We start from the raw sequence: 22,712 nt of genomic DNA, 5'->3' as shown, positions 1-22,712 counted from the left end.
GGCTGATGGGCCTTCCAGTGAACATGCTGGTGTAGCCCATAGCATGGAGTAATGGTTCAGTCCAATCATCACCTTGATGTGTTTGTGGACAGTCACCCAGTCTTCCTTCAGTGTTTTCTTCACAGAGGACCCAGGCCGCTCTTTTCAGCTTTCCTAATTCACTGGTGTTCCTCTCCTCTGAACACGCTCTAAGAGCTCTATACATTTTTGTTCTCCACGTGGTGTGCAAAACTGAATGTAGAATTTCAGTGGAGATTCAGTATGGAGCACAGTGAAATCTCTCTCTCTTTGGGTTTTGTACTGTGTCCCATCACCCTAGTACAGGGGTGGGCAAACTTTTTGGCCCTAGGGCCACAAGGGGTACAGAAATTGTATGGAGGGCCGGGTAGGGAAGGCTGGGGGAGGCTATGCCTCCCAAAACAGTGAGGCGTGGCCTGGCCCCTGCCCCCATTCCAGCCCCTCAGAACTCCTCCCCATGCAACCCCCCCCCCCCGCTCCCCACCCCTGATTGCCCCCTGGGACTCCTGCATCCTATCCAAACACCCCTGCTCTCTCCCCCCGACCATCCCCCCGGGACGCCCATCCCCTATCCAATCTTCCCTGCTCCCCACCCCCTGACTGCCCCCCTCGCCCCCTATTCAACCCTCCCTGTTCTCCCTGCCCCACATTACCTGTGGGGTTGTGGAAAGGGGGCCTCAGTCCTTTCCCTGTGTGTTTCCCCTGCTCGTTTGGCTGCTTTCCCTGGCAGTCGGGCAGGGCTTGCTCCCTGTCTGGGCTTGGCTGCTGGGGACAGGGGCCAAGCATGCTGGAGGTGGAGGGGGGCCCTGGCTTGCCCTGCCCCTGTCCCCAGCAACAGGACCTAGGCCCCTTGACCACCCCCCTGCAACTTCCCCCCGCTCCTCGCCTCCCCCCACCCCGAACTCCCCCTGACCGCGCTCTGGAGCACCAGGAATGGTGGCGCTATAGTCGTGCCGCCCAGCCAGAGCTGCAGCCACCCTGCCCGGGTGCTGGGGGAACTGTGACTGGGAGGGAGGGAGGCAGGGAGGGAGGGGAGCAGAAGGGAGTGGCCAGGGGCCAACCTCCACCCCACTTACCATGCTGCCGGGGTTAGTTGGGCTGGCTCCTCTGCAAGCCTGTCCTGACCCCGTTCCCTGGCAGGAGCTTGGGGGCCAGACGGAAGGGTCCTGCGGGCCGGATGTGGCCTGCAGGCCGTAGTTTGCCCCCCTCTGCCCTAATACATGAATAGCCTTCTTATAAACGTGATTGACAATAGCAAAGTCCATAGTGGGTTTCATGGAGTTTCTGGCTTTGCTCCCCTTTGAAGTTATAGAAAGCTTGGGGGTAGGATTGTTTTTTAAGGGGGTTGAAGGGAGAAGAGAGCAGTAGTCAGCGTCATTCTGGTGAGGGTAGAAAAGCTTTAGCAAAGAGGAAAATTTTACCATATTTTCTAAACATGATCAGATTCTGGCCCCATCTAGTCCCTTGACCATGCTTGTTCTACAGGCAAACAATATGGCATTTGTGTTTCTTATGATAAAATCTCCTTCTTGAGTCATAGTCAACTCAACTCCCCCCACCCCTGACCCTCTCTGCTTGTACATGGCTTGGTAGTTGGTACTTTGCAATGGAATGGGCTGAACCCTGATGGATTCTTACTCCCTTTGGATTTCTCTCTCACTCAGGCAATGCATGCAGAGAGTGAGTAAGAATCTTTGTGATTTGGCCCAAATATTTGAGCATTTCATTATTCCTTCCTCTGTCAACCACTTAGCCTTTATCGTCTCTCATTGTATTGATGTCAGTCCATTTCTCCAATTTAGTGAGATCAAGCTGTGTTTTAATCCTGTCTTCCACAATATAACTAGGTTTAACTGGGTGGAACTGAAAGATTAGGTGGAATAGCCAGAGACATTTCCTAATGGTGTGGTCTGCTCGCATGTGTAACCATCTCCCAGTGAAATTGGTGGACGTTCCATTACTAGAGACATTTAAACCTAAACTGGAAAAAAAACCTCTACACCATAGTAAAGGAACCATCTTGCCATAGGAGTAAGATAGACTAGATGAACTAAAAGGGCCTCTCCTATCTCTGCCTGCTCTGATTTATGTTTAACTGGCACGCTCTCCACTCCAGGCACCAATTTGTTCATGAAACATTGAATTAATAATAATATCAAATAATACTGAACCTAGGACATAACCGATACCTCCTCCCAATAATGTTATTATTTATTACTTAGATTGTGGCGGCATCCAAAAGATCCTAGGCACTTTCCAGACACAGAGGGGAAGGGTAGCATTTTTAAGTGCCCTATTTTCTCAGGCCCAGATCCTCGCAAGGTATTTAGGCTCCTCAATCCCCTCAATTTCAGCAAGAGTTAGGTGACTAAGTACCTCTGAGGGGCTGACTTTTAGGCACTGATGTAACTTTTGAAAATGTTGCTCAAAAACCTAGAGGAATTACTAACTGCTTCACGGGCCACATCCCACTGGAGTTTGCCTTTCATCAGGACTGAGTGAAAACTGAGGCTTTGATCATCTCACCCGCCCTTACCTGGCTACACAGAGAAGTAAGAGAGAGCATGCCCCCCCTTTGCATTCCTGCTTACTCTGATCAGATTGTAACTCCAAGCATGAAGGAGAAAGCAAGGGCTACTCACCCACTACTCCCCCTCCATGAGAAAGTGGGCAGGGAGCTGGTGGAGAGGAAAAGTGGAAGAGTTTTAGTAATGCCCCCGTCCCATCAACTCACCAGTCAGATTCACAGGGAGTAAGCTGCCCCATGAAAGTGGGAAAATAGATTACTCTTCTTCCAGAACAAGAGGCAAATTGGAAGGGAAACAATACCTTTGGTGCTACTCAGGAACTACTGCTTGCTAGGGTGTGAGCCCAAAGTCACAGTGTAGCTCTGAGTGAAGACTTCAGCATGTTTATTATTCTAGCTAGCCAATTATTCATTAGTTTTATAGTAATTCCATCCAGTCTGCCTTTCACTCATTTCCCCACAATAATGCTAGGTGGAATTGTATCAAATATCAGACTGAAACTGAAATGCTAACTCTCCACTGCATTTCTGAAATCAGCTAAGCTTGTTATCCTTTCACAGAGAGAAATTAAGTTAGTTTGGCATGATAGGTTTCAGATGAATCCACAGTGTCTACTATTTACCACTTTATTATCCTTCAGCTGTGTACAAATTGATTGCTTTATTAATTGTTCTAGCATAGGGATTGAAAAATCCACTCATCTAAGGTGAGTAGGAAACTGTCGGTGCTGAGGTGGAGAGCCTCATGCATCCATGTTGGAGAATTTAATTTTTCATTAAAAATGTGTGCAGCCTTTACCTTCAGGAAGATAACCTTCCAAATGTGAATTGGCAAAAGTGCTGTCTTCTTAAGTCTATAGACAAAAAGCTTTATTGTAGGGGTGGTCGGAGAATGGGTTTTTTTCTCTATGGAAAATGTTAGTGATTTTTTTTTTCGTTTTCATCTAAATTTTCAATTTTTTTTCCAAAACAAAACCAAACAGTTTTCAGGTTTCATCATTTTTCATACTGACCTCGGGCTGGTAGTTTTAATCCTCAGGTTGGTCAGTTTTCCAAGCTCTGAGCAGATATTGACATTAAATTCTTATCACATTCACATCCCTCACTGGAGTAACACTGGTGTGCAACTGGAAGAAGAATTTGGCTCACTGGTCTGTAATTCTGCAAGTCTATGAGTTTTCCCAGTTGCACAAATAATTGAACATATTTACCCCTTCCAGTTCTCTGAGACCTTATCTGTTATCCATGGGTTCTAAGAAATAATTAAGTTCAAACATTACTTCTGATAGTTACTTTAAGACTCTACAGTGAATTTTGTTGGGTCCTACTCATCTGAATTTGCTCACATTATTTGGTGTTCTTTAATCTTTCTCTTCCTGATTCTGCCTTAAAACCTCTCCCTTCCCTCATTAACTATCAGCCATATTCTTCCCCTCCACCTAGTATGTCAGAAGGAGAGATGGACAACCCTGTTCTGAAGGGGGAGGGTCGGAAAGGAAGCTCTGTGGAGATGTTCCTCCTACCAGAGATGTTCCTCTCTTTATTCCATGGTTGCTGTGATGGAGATCAGATTCCCATAGCGGGAAGGGGTGTGGGCAAGGAAAAGGTGGAGGAGCCAGAGGAATAGCCATTGTACATGGCAGATAATCAAAAATTCAGTGTTTCAAGCATGGTAAGTTAGGCTGAATAAAAGTAGCTGGTAAGCATTCATGCTTTCCCTTTCACATCTGTTATTTGCTTTCCCTCATTGTTAGGTAGCAGACCTCCTTTGCCATCTTCTTGTGTCTGATCTATTTATAACACGTTCTTTTGTTCCTTCTTACATCCTTTGTCAATAGCCCTCCATTTTGTTCATTGGCCTGTGTGGTGCATTTTATCTCTACCTATCCTTACTCACCTTCTATGCTTGCATTCATCAATGTTATAGCTCTAGATATCATTAATGCTCAGACATCATAACAGCCATCAACTTCATGGGTTAAAATGGAATATAAATATCACCTGTCTGCAATTCCATGGAAGAGTTTTAAACAATGCCATTATTTACCCTACTAACACTTTCTGTTCTTTTCTGTTTCATAATTTTCATTTAGAATCTAACTGATAAATTTAGTCAGGAAATACAGAATGCAGCTGGTTGGAATTCCAAGACAACTGTCAGTTTTGCGGGTGGAAAATAATAATACAAATTAGAAGAAAAAATCCAGAAAGGAGGGTTCTTTTGATTAGCCTGCATGGGATGACCCATGAGGAGACTAATCCTGCTTATCGTACAGATACCAAACATATCCAAAATATTAACATAAAAATTGTGAAACTAGGGTATCTAAAGTCAGGCACCGACATCTTTCAGATTAAATGACATTGGTCAAAAAGATTTGACAGTTTATATGCAAAGACTGGAACTAATAAAATCTAATAAATAAATAAATAATATCATTCTTGTGTATCTTTGTACATGTTAAAGAGACTGTCGGGTTAAAAATTCTCTATTAAAATAATCATCTGTTATAACTAATATACTGGATTATTAAAATGGAGAGAGTGTTAAATATGTAATTCACTTTTCACCATAAATGTCTTTTATTATTATTTTTTTGTATCCTGGATTATGGAAATAAACTAATCAATTTTACTTTAGTTTCTAGTCAATTTCATTTTTTGTTTCCAGTGCAATAGCACAAGGCCTGGGTGGCAAACAACGTGGAGATTAATTTTCAGGTTAAAAAAACCCCAAACTGTTTGCACTGATTATTTCTAAATATTATTAACTATTTCCATTAATATTTAGGGTTTTACAAAACAAAACAAAACAAAACATCTAAATGTTGTGCCCAAACACTGACAGAGTCCCTTTTGGGTGATTAATCTAATGATGTCAAGCAATGTTGAACTACTCTCCCTTCCAATTCCCGTCCCTCCCAAAAATCCCCAGCTAAAAACTGCACACACCCACATGAAGAAGAAAAAAAAAACCAACGTAATTAACACATTGGTGTATAAACCTGAGGTGGGATCAGGGAAACTTTTTCTCACTTCATTCACCCCCCAGTAACAATTGTGCCTCGGCCTAAAAGGCTTCATCCCTGCAATCATATATATTTCACAGAATCCTATATTATGCTTTATATGACAGCAGCACCTCCAGGCGCCAACCAAGACAGGGAACCCACGGTGCTAGGCGCTGCAGGTGCACAGAGTAAGAGACAGTCCCTGCCCCAAAGAGTTTACAAAGCAGACAATGGGTGGGAGAAAGGAAGCAATCTCTCCATTTTCTAGAGGGGAAACTGAGGCACAGAAAAAGTAAGTGACCTGTCCAAGGCCAACATGGGAAGTGACAAAGGTAGGAATATAACCCAGGTCTCCTGCAGCCCCGGCTGGAGCCTTTGCTCTCAACATGATCAAAATTAGCAATAGAAAAGACCGATTAGCGACCAAATACATCCCTGAGGAGAAGAAATGGGAGAGCTTTCCCGGGCTGGGGGGGGGGTCGAATGGAGACAATGGCGAGTTGTCCCCCGCACAGGCTCCTAGCCCAGACTCCCTGCAGAGCACTCGGGCAAGAGACAGATCCCCTCCTAAGGGACACCCCCCCCCCCCGCCCCTCCTCCGGTGCCACTGGGGTGAGGCCCCTTTAAGAACCGCCGCCCACCACCCTGGCCTCGCGCGCCGCTGGGGCCGGCTCCGAGCTGCACCTGCGGGAAGGGGGGGAAGGCAGGGCGCGCGCGCGCGAGCGCTCCCTCCTCCCGCCCGCAGACGCCCAGAGCCGCCGCGCCTCGCGGGGAGCATGCGCCGGGCGGGCGCTGCGGACGTCACCGAGGCCGGCGAGCCCGTGAGTGCGGACCCCTGGCGCACTCGCCCGCCCTCGCGCCCGCGCTCGCGCTCGCGCCCCTCCTGCTTCTCTCTCTCTCCGCGCGGAGCCGCCGAAGGATGCGATCGCTCGCAGCCGCCGCCGCCGCCCATTAGAGACCCCCCCCCACCCCACACACACACCCCGCCCGCCTTCCGCCAACAACCCTCCCGCAAGAGCAGGACCCACCCTGTCCCCTCCCCCCCACCGAACCCTCCTCCTCCTCCTCCTCCGCCAGCGCCTGCCTGCAGCCCCAGCCCTGCCCGGCTCCCACTTGGATGCATTGATTGCTAGAGGGAGAGGTAGCGGAGGGGAGGGCAGCAGAGAGGGGGGGGAGACACACGCATTTGGTTGCCCAGATTTTTTCCCCCCCTGGGGCGGGGTGATTTTTTCCCCCCCTTTCCCTCGGAGTGTCTGAGAAGGGGGGAGGCGCCCGCCGAGAGGGGTTTTCGCGTGTGTGTGGCCATCATGGGATGTACCCTGAGCGCAGAGGAGCGAGCCGCCTTGGAGAGGAGCAAAGCGATCGAGAAAAACCTCAAGGAGGATGGGATCACCGCCGCCAAAGACGTGAAATTGCTCCTGCTAGGTAAGCGGCCGCTCCCCCCGGCCCCCTCTCACCGCCTCCCGGCCCCTCTTCCCGGGGTCAGGCTTCTCCCCCGTCCGTGCACATTGTGCCCTGGGAAACTGGTATTTCACCGAGATGCCCCCCCCCCCGCCTCCCCTCCATTCACCCCGCTGCTCTCCCTCCTGTGTAATCTCCTTGATCCCCTTCCAGGCTCACACTCACCGGCTCTTTCCTTTCTGTGTCTGTCCCAACAGGGGCTGGAGAATCTGGGAAAAGCACCATTGTGAAGCAGATGAAGTAAGTGGTTTGGGGTTAGTGCCCTAAAAGCGTTGATCGTTTTGCCTTAAAAAAAAAAATTGTTGGCATTCCCCTGTTGATTTTTTTGGAGGGGGGGGAGGGTTTGCAAGAAGGCGGTTCTTTAGTTGTAAGAATGCCCCTGACCGCCATATTTATCTGAGCGTTATTGTTGTTATTATTTTTTTGTGTGTGGCTTGTGGACCCATTGGTATGGCACATCTGTAGCAGTGATTTCTGGTTGGGAAAGAAGATGGAGGGGGATCCAGCCCTTTGCTCACCATGGACGATCAGGTGTCTGCTGTTCAGGGGTTTGGTGCTGAATGGAAGGTGGTGTGGTTTCTCTCTGCTGTCTCACCAGGTGTGTGTGAGGTGGGTGGGTGAAGGGGGCAGGATGGGTTTCCCAGATGAGGTGAATGGCACAGATGTAACCAGGGCATCACCATTAAACATACCTCTGTCAATGAAGATTAATGTCAGTTTTTTATCTCCCAGCGCTCTCTCCCCTCAACGTACACACTCCCTTCGGTGTTTGATCTCCTGCCACGGGCTGCTGGGTTGGCTCTCTGGCATGTATTTGTTTGTTTATTTTTAAAAATCTGCCTGTAATGCGGATTTAAAACAAGGCTTGCTGCCACTCAAAGCCCCTTTCCCCCGAGCTTTCAGCCTTTCCTCTTAATTAATTAGAAATGAATTTGGCTCCTGATCACCAATTAAAATTAAATGGGGATTTTTTAAAAAAACAACCAACCTCCCTTCCCCCCCCCCCCCCCGAAAATAATAATTAAACAACAAGGAAACCGGCTCCTTTATAAAAGCGCTGGTCAATTCGGATCGTGATTCCTTTTTCCCCTCCATCAACCATTTCTCCTGAGCTCGGGTGTGTTTTAAATCTCACGAGGCTGTCTGAAAGCAAGTGACGAACTGCTGTGGACTTGTAGTGCGGGGGGGTTCTGCTGTGACACCTTTGCACGCGCACACACACACACACACACACACACACGTTTGCTAATGAGGCAGTTGCTGTGCAATAAACAACAACAACCAAAAAATGGGTTCTTTTTCCGAGTTGGCCCCGTGGCTGGGGAGTGACTGCACCCCCTAGGCGAGGCAGGCTAGGGAAAGGGGCGAGGGTGTTCTCCTTTCAGCGTGTCCTCAAAAATAAATAAATCTCAGCCTTACCCTGGAACAGACACGACAAGCTCCTTCGAGGTGGCGCCATCACTGAGCACTCCCTGATCGCAGCCTCGTGAGTCCCTCTCCTGTTCTCTAATAGTTGACACGGTGCGGCGGGGGGGGGGGGGGGGGGGGAGGGGGGTTGTTGGTTGCTTGTTTATTTATTTATTTTATTTATGTGCACAAGGATCCTTGCAAGGGGGCGGCTGCTCGGAGCGCCCCCCTCCCGCTCCCCGGGGGCTGCTCGGAGAGAGAGCGGTGCCCAGCCGTGGGTGTGGAGGCAGGGTGTGGTGGGCTGTTTGCCAGCGGCTCCTGTCCACCTGCATGGGGGAGCGGGACCCCCCCCTTGGCAGATCAGACAGGGGTTGCGCATGGGGGGGGGGACTTTGCCTGCAAGGCAGCTGCCTCCCCCCGGGCCGGTCCCCGCGCGAGCGGTGAGATTTCAGGCGGTGCAAGTGGTGGACAGCGCCCAGCAAGAGCCTGGAACAGTCGATTGGCTCGGGGAGCTCGGCGGCGCTCGGAAGCTGCCGGGAGAAGCCGAGCAAAGGCTCGGAAATGGCCGAAGGGGTTCGGGGCCGCTCGGCGTCCACGGCGTGGGAACGAAGGGCCCGATCCACCGCTCCCGCTGCAGGCAAACGGGGGGAGGGGAGTTTTGCCATTGACTGCAAACGAGAACAGGATCGGGCCCTTCTCTTCCGAGAGCCCCGCCCCGCTCTCAGCCGAGGTGCCACTCACAGGAGAGGAGGGGGGAACTGACTGTGATCTGGGCTGGCCCCCAGAAAAACCGCCGGGCAGGGCCAACCGGGGGGGTCACTCCCAGAAAAATAAGGGGAAGTGACATTTTCCAGGCCCCAGTGATCGTACTGGGGCAGGAGATCCAGGAAGAAAACTCCCCCTGTCTCCAAAAGCGTTGGCAACCCTCCACGTCTCAGATGGCTTTTTTATGTTGATATGTTTGTGTTTCAGGCAAGACTACACACAGCTTCCGCTGCTTGGAAAGGCTGGTTTACAGATGGTCTGCACAGTTTTGCCCTTTGGTTTATTGGCAAATTTGGAGTGGGAAGGGGCTACTGCAATTTAACACCACCACATGGTTAGATGTGTCCCTGGGATCTATTCGATTGTCTGCAGTAGATCTGTAGCGGAACGGCCTTGTGTGTGCATGCTGACATCCGCATATCTGCCACTTCCCTTCCACCAAAACACATCCAAACCCCCCTTAGAGAAGATGAATAGTGGGATGAGTTTGTGGCCATGTACAGTTTGTGACTATGTAGGCATATAAAGTTACTGTACCGTAGCGCTGTGTGGCAGGATTCATATTTTTAACGAGACGGAACAAGATAATATACTGATCTGATGCTGCTCTCAGTTCATTAAGTAATAATGATAATAATACCTAGTTGATATACAGTGCTTTTCATCAGTAGACCTCAAAGCAATATATGATATGCTTGCAGTTCTATACCTGAGTTAAAAATTCACAGACGCCTGTCTTTATGAACCTGCTTACGTTGTCAGCCATCAGAACTGGGAGGTGTCTTTTACTGTGGAAACTCTGTACGTTGGGTTGGGTGGAGATAGCAGTGTTGCTATGAATACAGCAGGAGGCATATTTAGAGAGCTGTTCAAAATCTCTGGCATCTAGAATTATGACTGTAGAATGAACAACTCGCTGATATTTATATTTTGGAGGTTAATTAAATAATATGTAAATTAGCATTTTACCTGGTCAAGCAGTATTATATAATATTCTAAATCACACAGGCCTGATGAGAACCTAATGAATTCTTTAAAGGCTAGAATTAAACAGTGTGTTTGTTAGAATGTGATGAGGGAGACTGAGATTATTTTTATATCAGATATTTAGGGTCCTACCAAATTCATGGTCCGTTTTGATAAATTTCACGGTCATAGAATTTTTAAAAAATCTGAAATTTCACAGTGTTGTAATTGTAGGGGTCCTGACCCCAAATTGAGTCACGGGGGGACGCAAGGCTATTGTAGGGGGGTGGCGGAATTGCCATCCTTACTTCTGTGCCGCTGCTGGCAACAGCACTGTCTTCCGTGCTGGGCGGCCAGAGAGTGGCGGCTGCTGGCCGGGAGCCCAGCTCCGAAGGCAGCGCCCTGCCAGCAGCAGCAGCAGTGCAGAGTAAGGGTGGCAATGCCATACCATGCCACCCTCTCTTCTGCGCTGCTGCTGGCAGCTGCACCGTCTTCCGTGCTGGGCTCCCGGCCAGAAGCCACGGAGCTTCCTGCAGCCAGGGAGGTTCCTGGAGGTAGAGCTGACCCAGCCGTGGGAATGCCCGTGCAGGGGAAGAAGTCCAATCCCTCCCCAGGCTGGCCAGGACCGGCAGCTGGAGCCCAGCGCATGCGAGGAGACCCCAACTGGGGCGCCCCAGCCCTGCCCTTCCCCAGCTCCAGCGCTCGGGGGTTCAAGGGGCTTTGGGCTGACTGTATGGAGGGGGGCGGAGGGTGTTACCACAGCACTCCCACCCAACCACAGCATCCTGGGTAGTCACCCACCCATAAAGCTGGCCCTGCCTCCCCCGAGTGACAGCCCCCCCATATCATGCCACCCTCACTTCTGAGCTATGGGTGGTGGCGCTGCTTCCTTCAGAACTGGGTGCCTGGCCAGAAGCTGCCACTCTCCAGCACTCTCCAGCCACCCAGCTCTGAAGGCAGCACAGAAGTAAGGATGGCAATACAGCACCCACCCCTCCCACCCCAACAGCCAGTTTTCAGGGCCGTGAATTTGGTAGGGCCCTATACATATTATTAGGTGCTTCCAATTAGTGCATTACACCAGAAAGCCAAGAGATTCTGGTAGTTTTCACACTGAGGTATATGGTCTGACAATATGCCTAGAATTTTTTAGAATGATGAATTCTAAAACAAAGGAATAGATAGCATATGCTAGTAAGAGATGCTTGAGAGCATTACACTGAGACTAGTTAATCATTGAAATAAGTAGTGCTATAAAACGTGGCAGATAGAAATTACAGCAATTTAAGAGGTGTATTTAGAATTGGGATTAGGATTAGAATGCCTTTATAAAACCTAATTATAGAGACTTCTGAGAGAGTTTGATGTATCTTTTGGTGTGATGGTTTTCTTTCAGTGAACAAGGATATTCTGGTGATTGATTTAGAGCATGGGTTTTTTTGAGAGAGTATCTCAAACATTTGCAATGCAGACGTGGAAATCATTATAATTGCAATCTAACTATGAAGATAACTTTGATGCACTATAACCCAATGTCTGTAGCTGTATTTGTAGAGTTAACAATTATTTGGCTCTCCGAGAGTAGTATGGCTTGTTACATTTTCTTATTATTCTTGCTGAGTCCAAGCCTGCAAATTGTTGCATGTGGGCAGATTGCTGCACCAATGCAATGAACTGCAGGATCTGGGCCATAGTAATTAGGGGACCAGTCCCTCAAGGTGCTCTGCCACCCTTCACCCCCATTCAGGTCAGTGTGAGCATAAGGCACCCCCTTTTCAGAATCAGGACTGGGTTCAACTCTGCTTTGCTACAACATAAACTAATGAGTATTTTTAATGGATATGCCTGATCTATTTGGTTATGAACAATAAAGCATATAGTGAAGAATTCTTTTACAAGAGAAGGAATCACCCATTTGTATTTAGGCTTCAAATAAATGTGACACTATCTTGTGTGTTAAATCTTAAAATAAATGCAGAGATAGTGATAAGTTATAATATGCAACTTTTCTTTCTGTACTATCTGTAATGCAGTGTGAAATCTAGACAATCTTTTTAGCATAATTGGATTTCTAGATAACAGGGTGTGGCTTGGAACATTCATCAAGGAGACCCCAGTTCAGGAAAGCAATTAATACATGGCTAAGTCCATCCCTATTCAATAAAACGTATTTAAACGTGTGCTTAAGTGCTTTGCTGAATATGACTGTTCAGTTGTGAGCCATAATTAGCATAATGGCATGTCAGACAAGCTGCAGAATAATGGGTTTTTGGCTAATGGATCTCGATTTGTTTCTTATTCTCTGCACTCTAAATATTAAAGCCGCTATCTTGAAGCGGTAATAGTGAATTGCATTGCTTCCTCTCTTTTGAAATCTAGTGTGGAACTCTTTGCAATGAATTCAACTGTCATATGCTGACATGAAACATTGAGTCTTATGGAAAGTGGTCTAGCAAACTAACTAGATGCAAGTATGACCCTTGATGAGTTCTGAAGAAGTAGAGAATGTTTTGTATGAACTTACCACAGTGGGTTTTTTGGCTTGACTAACCAGCAGGTTGTAAAACATGCAAAAAGCCCTAGTCTGAATCATTACAAATTTTTAAAAGATTCACTCATTTTCCTCCTGCTCAAGGCCACAGTTGAACACAGGCAGTACACTCCTAAACACTGGTTCAGTTGTGAGCTGTAATTAGCATGCTGCTGTAGCTACTTAAGTTTTTGTAGATCTGCGGGAAGTCACTAGGGAACGCATTGCCTAATGTTTAATGTACAGGGCTGAGTCAGAAGGTATGGGTCCAGCATTGGGCTCAGCTATCAGTTCAGTTCACACTGTGCCTCGGTTTCTCCCACTGGTAAGTGGGGATTCCACTACCTACTTGGCAGAGGTTTTTTGAGGTTTAACTGGTTAGTTTTTGTAAAGCATTTTGAAGTGCTATAGAATAAATACAAATTATTATTATTATACTGTTGTTTTATCATTCTCATTTATTATCCAGTTAAATATTCTTCCCAATCATCAAAATAATATGGCATATTGGTTCGAAGTTTTCTCAAACGCCAAAAATAGTCATAAACTCTCCTTGCTCTTCGTGTAATTGAATTACTTATAACCTTAATAAAAGTGCTTGAAAGAAATAAGCAGTCCCCACCCACTGTGTTTCCAGCCAGCCTAAGCAATATCATGACAAGTGATACTGGAAGCAAACAATGCATAGAGACAGCTGCTCGATGCCTTGCTCCTTTCAAGAAGACAACAGGCCCCAAAGCTTTAGTGGTTTCACACGATCATCGGTACCTGAATGTGTAGCACAAACTTTTCTCCCTGAATACATTGGTTCAAAGGGGTGGCATGTGCAACCAGAGAGCTCAAAGAACGCAAACTACAGGCTCGAATGTAAATTTACAATCTGCCCTGTGCACATGCTGGAATATAGCTGCATCTCCCTAGGAATATACCAGGAACAATTTGTGTTGTAGGGAGTCCTCATTCCATCTTCTCCCCTTACCTCTGCTTGCTCTGGGGAGCAATTCAGTTACTTCACCCTTGGCATGGAGCTGCTGACTTGCTCTTGAGCATCCAGCCTGGGACTCTGGCCAATGAGTGACGAGGGTAGAGCCAGGGCTCCTCCCACTCCCTGCTCATTTGCCGGCACTTAGCCTCTTCTCTCCCCACTGCAGCCAGAGTGACAAACAGGGCAGGGGTATTAGAAAGGGCCTTGCTGCTTCTTACTCTTCTGTATGTTCAAGTAAGGGCTGTAATGATCAAAACCCACCCAGGGTTAGAAGTGAATTTGAATAAGCTACAGGGAGAAGTATTGCCCCCTTTGTTCTGAAGCATTTCTGAGTGCTGTTCCATTTGCTATACTGGATCTAGGGACTTCCTTCATGTTCCACGCCGCCTTTCCTTAGTTTGCTTTGTATCTTTAGACCCAATCCAGCAAACATTTGTGCACAGTACCACTGGTAGTAACTTTGTGCAGAGTACCACTATTAGTAACTTTGTGGGACTACTCTTAGTAGGAAACATTGCACTTGGTAGTAAATTTTGCAGCATTGGACCCTGTTTTTTTTATTTTCATTTCTTCACACTTATTGCTATGTTGACTGTGTGGGTGATCCATTAGAATATTTTTTAAAATGTCAGATAAGCTGAAGAATTTATTTATTTATTTTTTTGGCTAATGGATTTTAATGTTTCTTGTTCATGGTTTTCGAAATACGAAAACCTATATCTTGCAGAAGAGTTCTGTGTAGTTCAAAAGCTTCTCTCTCACCAAAAGAAATGGGTCCAATAAAAGATATCACCTCCCTCACCTTGTCCCTCTTATGTGTTGCAGAGGCCGTTGTGAACTGCACAGCTTTCTCTCTCTTTGAAATTTAGAGTGGCACTCTTTGCAGTGAGTCATAGGCTGACATGAAACATCTAGTCCTGTAGAAAATATTCTAGAAAACTAACTAGACCTTTGCAAGTCGTTCCCTTGATGAGTTCTGAAAAGCTAGAGAATATTTTGTGGGTTTTTTGGTGTGATTAACCAGCAGCTTGTCAGAGATAGGAAAAACCTAGACTGAATCATGACATGAGGTAAAAAAATGCAACCGGTTTCCTGCTTTTTGAGCACACAGCTGAACAGAAACTCTAGGGCCTGGCTGTCCTCTCAGTTATGCTGCTTTATACCAGTGTGAGACAATGATCAGACCCCTAAACATCAATGGCACAATTGTTACCTATCCAGTGTGCTTATGCAGGAGAGTGAGGGAGGTGGCTTGGCTCCAGATTGTTGGGGGGGTCAGGAGAGTGGGGCTGTTACTTGTTCCCTACATCTTTGGAGGTGGGCAGGGGTGGGACGTGAGCCGAGCCTTGATTCCACATCTCCACACCAGAGCTATGCTGGCACAGAGGGGGAAATGATTTGCTCCTGGCCAAGGACAATTATAGATTACGTCTCACCGGGAGCCAGGTGAGGGAACTAGGCAGTGAATTGTGACGCTCAGTCGATTCACTTGCCCACTTCTGGGGCAGAGCTACCTTACTCAGAGCACTTTGTAAAGTTACAGTCTAGTCCTAAAACGTATTAGCAGGTTCCTCGTGATTCTTCTCTAACGTACAGTACTGCGAATCAGGAGTAACTCTGTTGAAGCCGGTGGAGTTACACCCATGTGAAACTGATATAAAGAGGAGAATTGGGCCCTAGAGGCTGATCCTGAAAGGTGCTAAACTCCCTCAGCTCACACTGGAGGTAAGCAGGCTCACTACCTTGTCAGACTGGAACCTCAGACGGTCAGGTTTACTGTATGTGCACATATACTGCATAATTCACGCTCATCACATCATCATGCCCCTTCTCCCCCCTCTCCCTTTTGCACTCCAACACTGTGTTTTCAGTTCATCCGTGTTAGATTTCAGCGAGAAGATATCATGGCCTTGGCAGGAACCACAAATCCCATCTTTCAAACTTTTTTCCTTTCGTTGATACTGTTAGCACAGGGAATTTGTCTGCATAGCCTAACTTTGCAACATTCAGCTCTCAATGGCCTTAAATATCATTCAGTTCTGTGGGGCTGAACATAAAGGAGGCCAGCGGTTCAGAAAGCAGTGCGTAAAACAGAAGTAAAGGGAGAACCCAAACACATCAACAAGAGCAAAATAGAATAAACAGCTCCAAAACGGCTTGGTAAAGGAAACAGCTGCTTCATTAATTTGGAGACGTTTACTTTAAAAAATATATAGTAGAATTTCATGATAATTACTACTGGACCACGCCCTTATTTGCACCGGAAGTTGGCCCAAGTAAGGACTAAGTGAAGATTAACTGGGGCCTGGGCTACACCTAAAACGTAGCTACATCACTTGGGGCTGTGAACATTTCCTGCCCTGTGCAACATAGGTTGACCAAACTCCCCCACTGCAGATGCAGCTAAGTTGATGGAAGAATTCTTCCATTGACCTAGCACCTGCCTCTTGGAGAGGTGGGTTTACACGGGCAGAAGAACCCCTTCTGTCACTGTAGTAAGTGTCTACACTACAGCGCTCCAGGAGCGCAGCTGCAACTGTGCCAGTGTAGCCTTTCTAGTGTAGACATGCCCTATGAAATGCAATCAGGGATTGAGATCCAAAATTAGACCTGCGTCAAAGACAGCTAAAATCTTGCTAATAGCTCCTGAAGGACCTTTAGGGAGTAAAGATAGTGCACAAACAAAGGCCTTGTTGAAACTGTGAAACAGAGAGTGTTAATTGAAGCAGAGAATCTTAATTTCAACTCCATCCAAAGCACAAGTGGAAAAGGACAAAAGGGTCCAATTCTTGGGCCAGTAATCGGTAGCAGAAAAATGAACATGTTACACACCACAGGGAGTCAAAAATGTGTGTGTGGCGGGGGGGGGGGGCAAAGGGGGGAACCCAAACTCAAAAAGTTTTTGCAGAAGTAAAATACTAAGTTAATTCTGATCAGATCATTTGTAATCTAAGGGCAAATCCTGCCTGTTTACTCATTGAACTTCAGTGTGACTGCTCCTGTGTGGAAAGTGGGTGGGATTTGGCCTTTACTATTATCAAAGAACTGAAAATGATGAGAATAACTGAGTCAAACAAAATCCTCCGACAGGCACCCAAACGTCAACACATCAGAACATTGAACAGCATGGCCAACTTTCATGATAAATATCACGAGCCTCCCAAGATTTGGCGTTTTCCTTAAAGCCCCATCTCTTGGAGTCAGGTCATTACTTGAGAATCTCAGTTGGGGTTTGCTTGTTTTTTAAGTAAGTTTCTAGCCCTTGTGGTTGTGAAGAAAAGCTTGAAACTGTGACCCAAGTGTAACCTAAAGGCTCAAAAACTAGACAGAAAATAAAATGAACCCAATTTTTTTAAAGTCTCATGATTTTTACCCAATCACATGACTCCTGATTTTGAATGTTTTGGTTGGCAATACTGGTAACTAATCTATTTATATCTCTCTCTCTTTTTTTTACGTAAGGCCAATCCAAAGTCAATTGGGAGTCTTTCCATTGACCTCAAATGGCTGTGGGTTGAGCGTCTGTAGCCCAGTGCTCTTAAAACCAGAGTCTTTTGAATGGATTTTCTTCTTGCCATCCTAGGGTTCAGCCACATCTCTTCTCTTCACTCCTTAATGTAGAATTCTTATGCTGAAAAGTGATTTTAAAGCACATCTCAGTCCAGGATATTTATGAAGTACATGACAAGTAACAGAGAGTAATGGATGCAGTTGAGCACCATACTGATTCCTTTATCATTGAAGATGGTGAATGTAAGGAGGAAGTACGGCAATCAAGTAAAAGAAAAGAGTGTTGGCATTTTAGACCTACTGCCATTTTCCTCCTCCTAAAATTTTTTTTGGCCTCATTTTGTTTATAGAAAATATTAATGGTTTTGTGTTATGCTTTTCATAACAAAAAGAAATGATGAGAGAATGAAAAATCCCTCAAAACTGTTAATTAAAGCACACTGCCTTTTTAAAACCATTCATGCAAGCTGCATGGGTAGAGGAGGGCAGAGGATTACAGACCAGATTACAGGATGCCGTCTGTATTCAACTCAAAACAAGCAAGTGCCAAATATTGCCGTAGAACGCCAGTATCTAGCATTGATCGGTCTAGGGCTAACCGAAAGGGCCCTCTAATCTAAGGCTCAGTTATTGTCTGTAATATAATAAAAACTCTCTTAGAAATATTTCTGAGGGTACCAGTAGAAATGTTTCACTTCTTGAGCTCTAGAGCTAATTGTGAAAGAACTAGAGGATGTTCACAGCCACTTAGAACACCGTCATGGGGATTGGGGAGATATTTGATATCAGGTCTGTTTTCAATGAGAGATCAATCATAATATTTTTTTTACATTTGTGGGACGTTAACAGAAGCTGGATAGGAAGGGCCAGGAAATGCACAAATTTGCTTTTGGAATTTGCATTACTCCCATTGTCAGTCTCCATCTACACCAAAATTTTTACTTTTAGCTCCTCAGCAGAGCTTTAATGTGAATATAATTTTGACATAACAAACAAGCAAAAGTCTCTGGGCTATTTAGGGCCTGATCCTGCTCAGTCTGATGCTCTGGTCCCCTTAGTAAATGGGGTCGGTGCAGGAGACAAACAGAGTTGAAGGGACTTCCCTCCAGCCCATAAGCAAAGTGTGTGATGCCCCTTCAGTTGGGCTATGGCTGCTATTATAGCCAGTGGGTAGTTCGCAGTATTTTGGCTCCTTCATGTCTGGGAGAATTTTTTTCTAAGTCTTTACTGAGGCAAAACTCCCATCGACATTCAAAAGGAATTCTGTCTGAGTAAAGACTGCAGGACTGGAACCTTTGTTAATGAGCTAGCTGGACCAGCCAATAGCTATTAAATGTCTCTGTGGTGCAATGGGGCCAGCACATTTAGCTGATAACCAAAAGGATGGTTTGCACCCTGTTCAGGGAGGCGAGAATCACCTTGTTGGCATTCAGTGATGGGCACAAAATAAGAACCTAAATAGAAAATGTGTTCAGTACCATCCTGCTGAAGGGCCATCGTCTAAAAAACTCCATAGGCCCAGCACAAGTAGCTTATCCCATCGTGTGGCTTCAAGACCATAGACTCATAGAAATGTAGGGCTGGAAGGGACCTCAAAAGGCATCTAGTCCAGTTTCCTGCACTGAGGCAGGACTAAGTATTATCTAGGCCGTCCCTGACAGGTGTTTGCCTAACCTGTTCTTAAAATCCTCCAATGACAGCGATTCCCCAACCTCCCTAGCTAATGTGTTCCAGAGATCAAGTATCCGTACAATTAGGCAGTTTTTCCAAATGTCTAATCTAATTTTCCCTTGCTGCAATTTAAGCTCATTACTTCTTGGCCTGTCCTCAGCGGATAAGAAAAATTTACCACCCTCTGCTTCATAACAACCTTTTACATACTTGAAGATTGTTATCATGTTCCCCCTCAGTCTTCTTGAAACTAAACAAACCCAATGTTTTCAATCTTTCCTCATAGGTCATGTCTTTTAGACCTTTAATCATTTTTTTTGCTCTCCTTTGGGCTTTCTCCAATTTGTCCACATCTTTCCTGAAGTGTGATGCTCAGAACTGGACACAGTTCTCCAGTTGAAGCCTTATCAGTGTTTACTAAAGTGGAAGAATTATTACTTGTGTCTTGCTTACAGTGCCCCTACTAATACATCCCAGAATGATGTTCACTTTTTTTTGCAACAGTGTTACATTTTTGACTCATATTTAGTTTGTGATCCACTATAACCCCCCCAGATCCTTTTCTGTAGTACTCCTTCCTAGGCATTCATTTCCCATTTTGTATTTGTGTAACTGATTATTCCTTCCTAAGTGTAGTACTGTGTGTTTGTTTATTGAATTTCATCCTATTTAAGTCAGACCATTTCTCCAGTTTGTCCAGATCATTTTGAATTTTAATCCCGTCCTCCAAAAGCATTTGCAACCCCTCCCATCTTGGTATTGGCCACAAACTTTGTAAGTGTACTCTCTATGCCATAATCCAAATCATTTATGAAGATATTGAATAGGACCAAACCCAGGCCAGATCCCTGAAGGACCCCACTCGATATGCCCTTCCAGCTTGACTGTGAATCATTGATAACTACGCTCTGAGTACAGTTTTCCAACCAGTTGTTCATCTACCTTATAGTAGGTTTGTCTCTAGGCTGTATTTCGCTAGTTTGCATATGAGCAGGTCATGTGAGACTGTATCAAAAGCCTTACTGAAGTTGAGGTATATCACATCTACTGCTTCCCCCCATCCACAAGGGTTGTTAGCCTGTCAAAGAAGGATATTAGGGTAGCCTGACCAGATTTGGTCTGGACAAGTCCATGTTGACTGTTACTTATCACCATGGAGTTTTCTGCTTAGCTTTGGCCATTCGTTGACTTTACAAATGAGGGCATGATCTGGCTCTAAGACCTTGATCCTTCTCCCATTGAAATCAATAGCTAGACTCCCATTGGCTTCAATGGTGGAGGACTGAGTATTTCATGCAAAAGATATTGGGCCAGATTTTCATTTAAATTACAAATTCTTTACATCCTTCTAGGTGCCTTGAAGATGGGTCTAAATATAATTTGCTCCCATTATAAGGCCTCTTTACACTGCCAGAGTGGTGTAAAATGGTGTAAAAGTGAATCTGACCTTTTGCCACTAAGGTAATTAATATTTTCTTACCTTGATAGGAGTAATTCTCAACGATATACTCCTTTCCATATTTTGGGGGTCACTTCTTATCTTGGGTTCCTGTAAAGCCTATTAATATACATTAATATTTATGCAGATATGCATATCAAAGACATTATGGAGCCTTTAGCGTACATCAGTTGTATAAGTGCAAAAAGCCAGAAGAAAAGAAAGTTACAGTTGCATACATATATTCCACAATGTCATCATGCTTTTCATTAAATAGCTTTTGTGATTGATTACTTGGCCAGACTTGACAAATTTTTCCACTTGAACGAGAAAACATTTACTTAATAAAGCAGAAAGCTTTTAGTAGCATGCCCTTGTTTTCCTCAATTTAACTACAGATAAATTGATATTCTCCTGATTTACAGCTCAGCAAAAAGCAAAGTGCTGTATCAACTTGTTAATTTCAAGGTGGCTGCTGCATGGCCAGGAAACCTGATTCTTCTAAATGTTTGCATTCAAAATGTGTTTAAATTGAGTTTTAGACATTTGAGCTGATGAGCTGGAAGGTAGGAATAGGATACAGAGGGACCTAGACAAATTAGAGGATTGGGCCAAAAGAAATCTGATGAGGTTCAACAAGGACAAGTGCAGAGTCCTGCACTTAGGACAGAAGAATCCCATGCACCACTACAGACTAGGGATCGAGTGGCTAGGCAGCAGTTCTGCAGAAAAGGACCTAGGGGTTACAGTGGACAAAAATCTGCATATGAGTCAACAAAAGTGACTAGTGGGTTTCTCCATTCCAGGAGTGAAATTCCCCATGTTAGGATTTAATTGTAAATGCGTTTCATGCTTTATGAACTCCAGGCAGGAACAGTTTGATTTCAGCTGATTTCATTTTGAAAGTGGCATTTCAACTGCAGAAAGAAGCCCTAGCTTTGGAAGATGAGGTTGTTTTGTACTCTATATCTGCGGGCAGATTCTGTTTGCTATGTAGGTTCTTTCATATGGACAAACAGAGATGCAGAAGGAGAATAAAATTCTATTAAAACCCTGCTTTGTCAAATAGCTGTGCTCCAAACCTACCCACCTGGAAGGGTGAGGAAGTCCAAGCCGATTGAAGGCTTTTGGGGCATTTTACATTTTGGAATGTGATGAATCAAGAGAATGGCTGAGAGACGCAGAGTTGCTGATGGCTGTCTCCTTCAGTTACACATGGCAGCTGCAGCACATACGTCTTAAGTGCTGATCCCTTTTGACCTGAGCAGCTAGGCAAATTTTGGGGCACAGGGGATTTTCCTGGTGAACGTAGAAATGGATGGAGTTTGGTATTTTCTTTGATGCAGCCTTGTTTATTTACAAGATATTACAAAGTTCCGCTCCTCTGAACACAGGAGGGACCAAAGCCAAAAGGAGTAGTTTCTTAGCTTACAGCCCCAAACCCCTTTAGCCAACAGACCCCAAGGTTCTCTTTTTTGCTTTTCCCAAGGTCACACTGTGCTCACTGGCTACTGCTTGGGTGTCTTGTTTTTTGCCTCTGCCTCTTTCTCTGTTCTTGTCTGTCCCCAGTTTCTGTGTGTCCTCGTTTCCCTGAAAGCCACCTCCCCGACCTGGTCACAATACCCAATGGAACCCTCTCTCACATGGTGCTAGTACCTGGAAAGACTCTGTTAGGCTTTGTTTTAGGTGTGCCCCCTTAGCTGTCTCTTAAAACTATCTTAAAGGAAGGGCTTGTTCACATGTCATTTAAAACTAGGTTTAAACTCAACCCTTAACAAGTTTATCCACATAGCGCAGAACCAACCTGTCGCTCTCTAGCGCACTCTTACTTCCTCTCTTCCCCAGAGAATCGTCCACGTTTGCCAAAACTCTGGCCCTGATTCTGCAAAGACTTGTGCAGTGCTTAACTTCCTGCACGATTGGACTGCTTTTCAGAGGGGCGGAGATGCTGCAGCTGCTCTTTGTTTCAATAAGAGTAACAGGTGCTGAGCACCTCTGAAAATCAAGCCACACAATTAGTCTGGTTGAAGTCAGCACAACTATTCAGCGCATGGACAGTTAAGTTCCTCTGTAACTCCCCGCAAACTCAGGGCTCATGTTTGTTCCTTTCACTCAGTATTCAAATGCCAAACCCCAAACCACAATGCAGTTCCTTTAAACAACACTGACCCATATGAGCATCGTCATGGATGGGCCTGAACCAAAACCCTGAATCCAGCTACTCCTGATTTCTGGCGAAGTTCATATCTGGATGTAAACCAGGTCCAATTCTCCTTATATTATTATTGCCCCATGCTGGTCTCATATTGCATAGCCAGCCTTTATACAAATATCCAGTCTTCATGTTTCAAAGAGAGCTCCGAAAAAGTCATGTCCCCCAGCCATTAAAGGTGGCTTTAAAGTGAATCCACTTTAAGACAGAT

At 45.6% G+C, this 22,712-nt stretch overlaps 1 protein-coding gene across 3 annotated transcripts in view; it reads left to right on the top strand.

Annotated features, from left to right (window-relative positions):
* Window positions 1-6,398: 6,398 nt before the first annotated feature.
* The window catches only part of GNAO1 (G protein subunit alpha o1), a 299,015-nt gene continuing 282,701 nt past the window's right edge, over window positions 6,399-22,712 (top strand). For 2 of the 3 annotated variants that reach the window (XM_073307481.2, XM_073307480.2), the window contains exons 1-2: window positions 6,428-6,981; window positions 7,215-7,257. In XM_073307481.2, the coding sequence (XP_073163582.1) occupies window positions 6,864-6,981; window positions 7,215-7,257 (161 nt within the window). In that variant the 5' untranslated portion in view covers window positions 6,428-6,863. Of the gene's footprint in view, window positions 6,982-7,214; window positions 7,258-22,712 lie in introns of all 3 variants that reach the window. The other variant, XM_073307482.2, reaches the window with a different exon arrangement.

The sequence above is a fragment of the Lepidochelys kempii genome, chromosome 12 (genome assembly GCF_965140285.1).
Source record: "Lepidochelys kempii isolate rLepKem1 chromosome 12, rLepKem1.hap1, whole genome shotgun sequence".
NCBI classification, from domain to species: domain Eukaryota; kingdom Metazoa; phylum Chordata; order Testudines; family Cheloniidae; genus Lepidochelys; species Lepidochelys kempii.
This window is presented reverse-complemented; position numbering and strand designations above follow the sequence as displayed.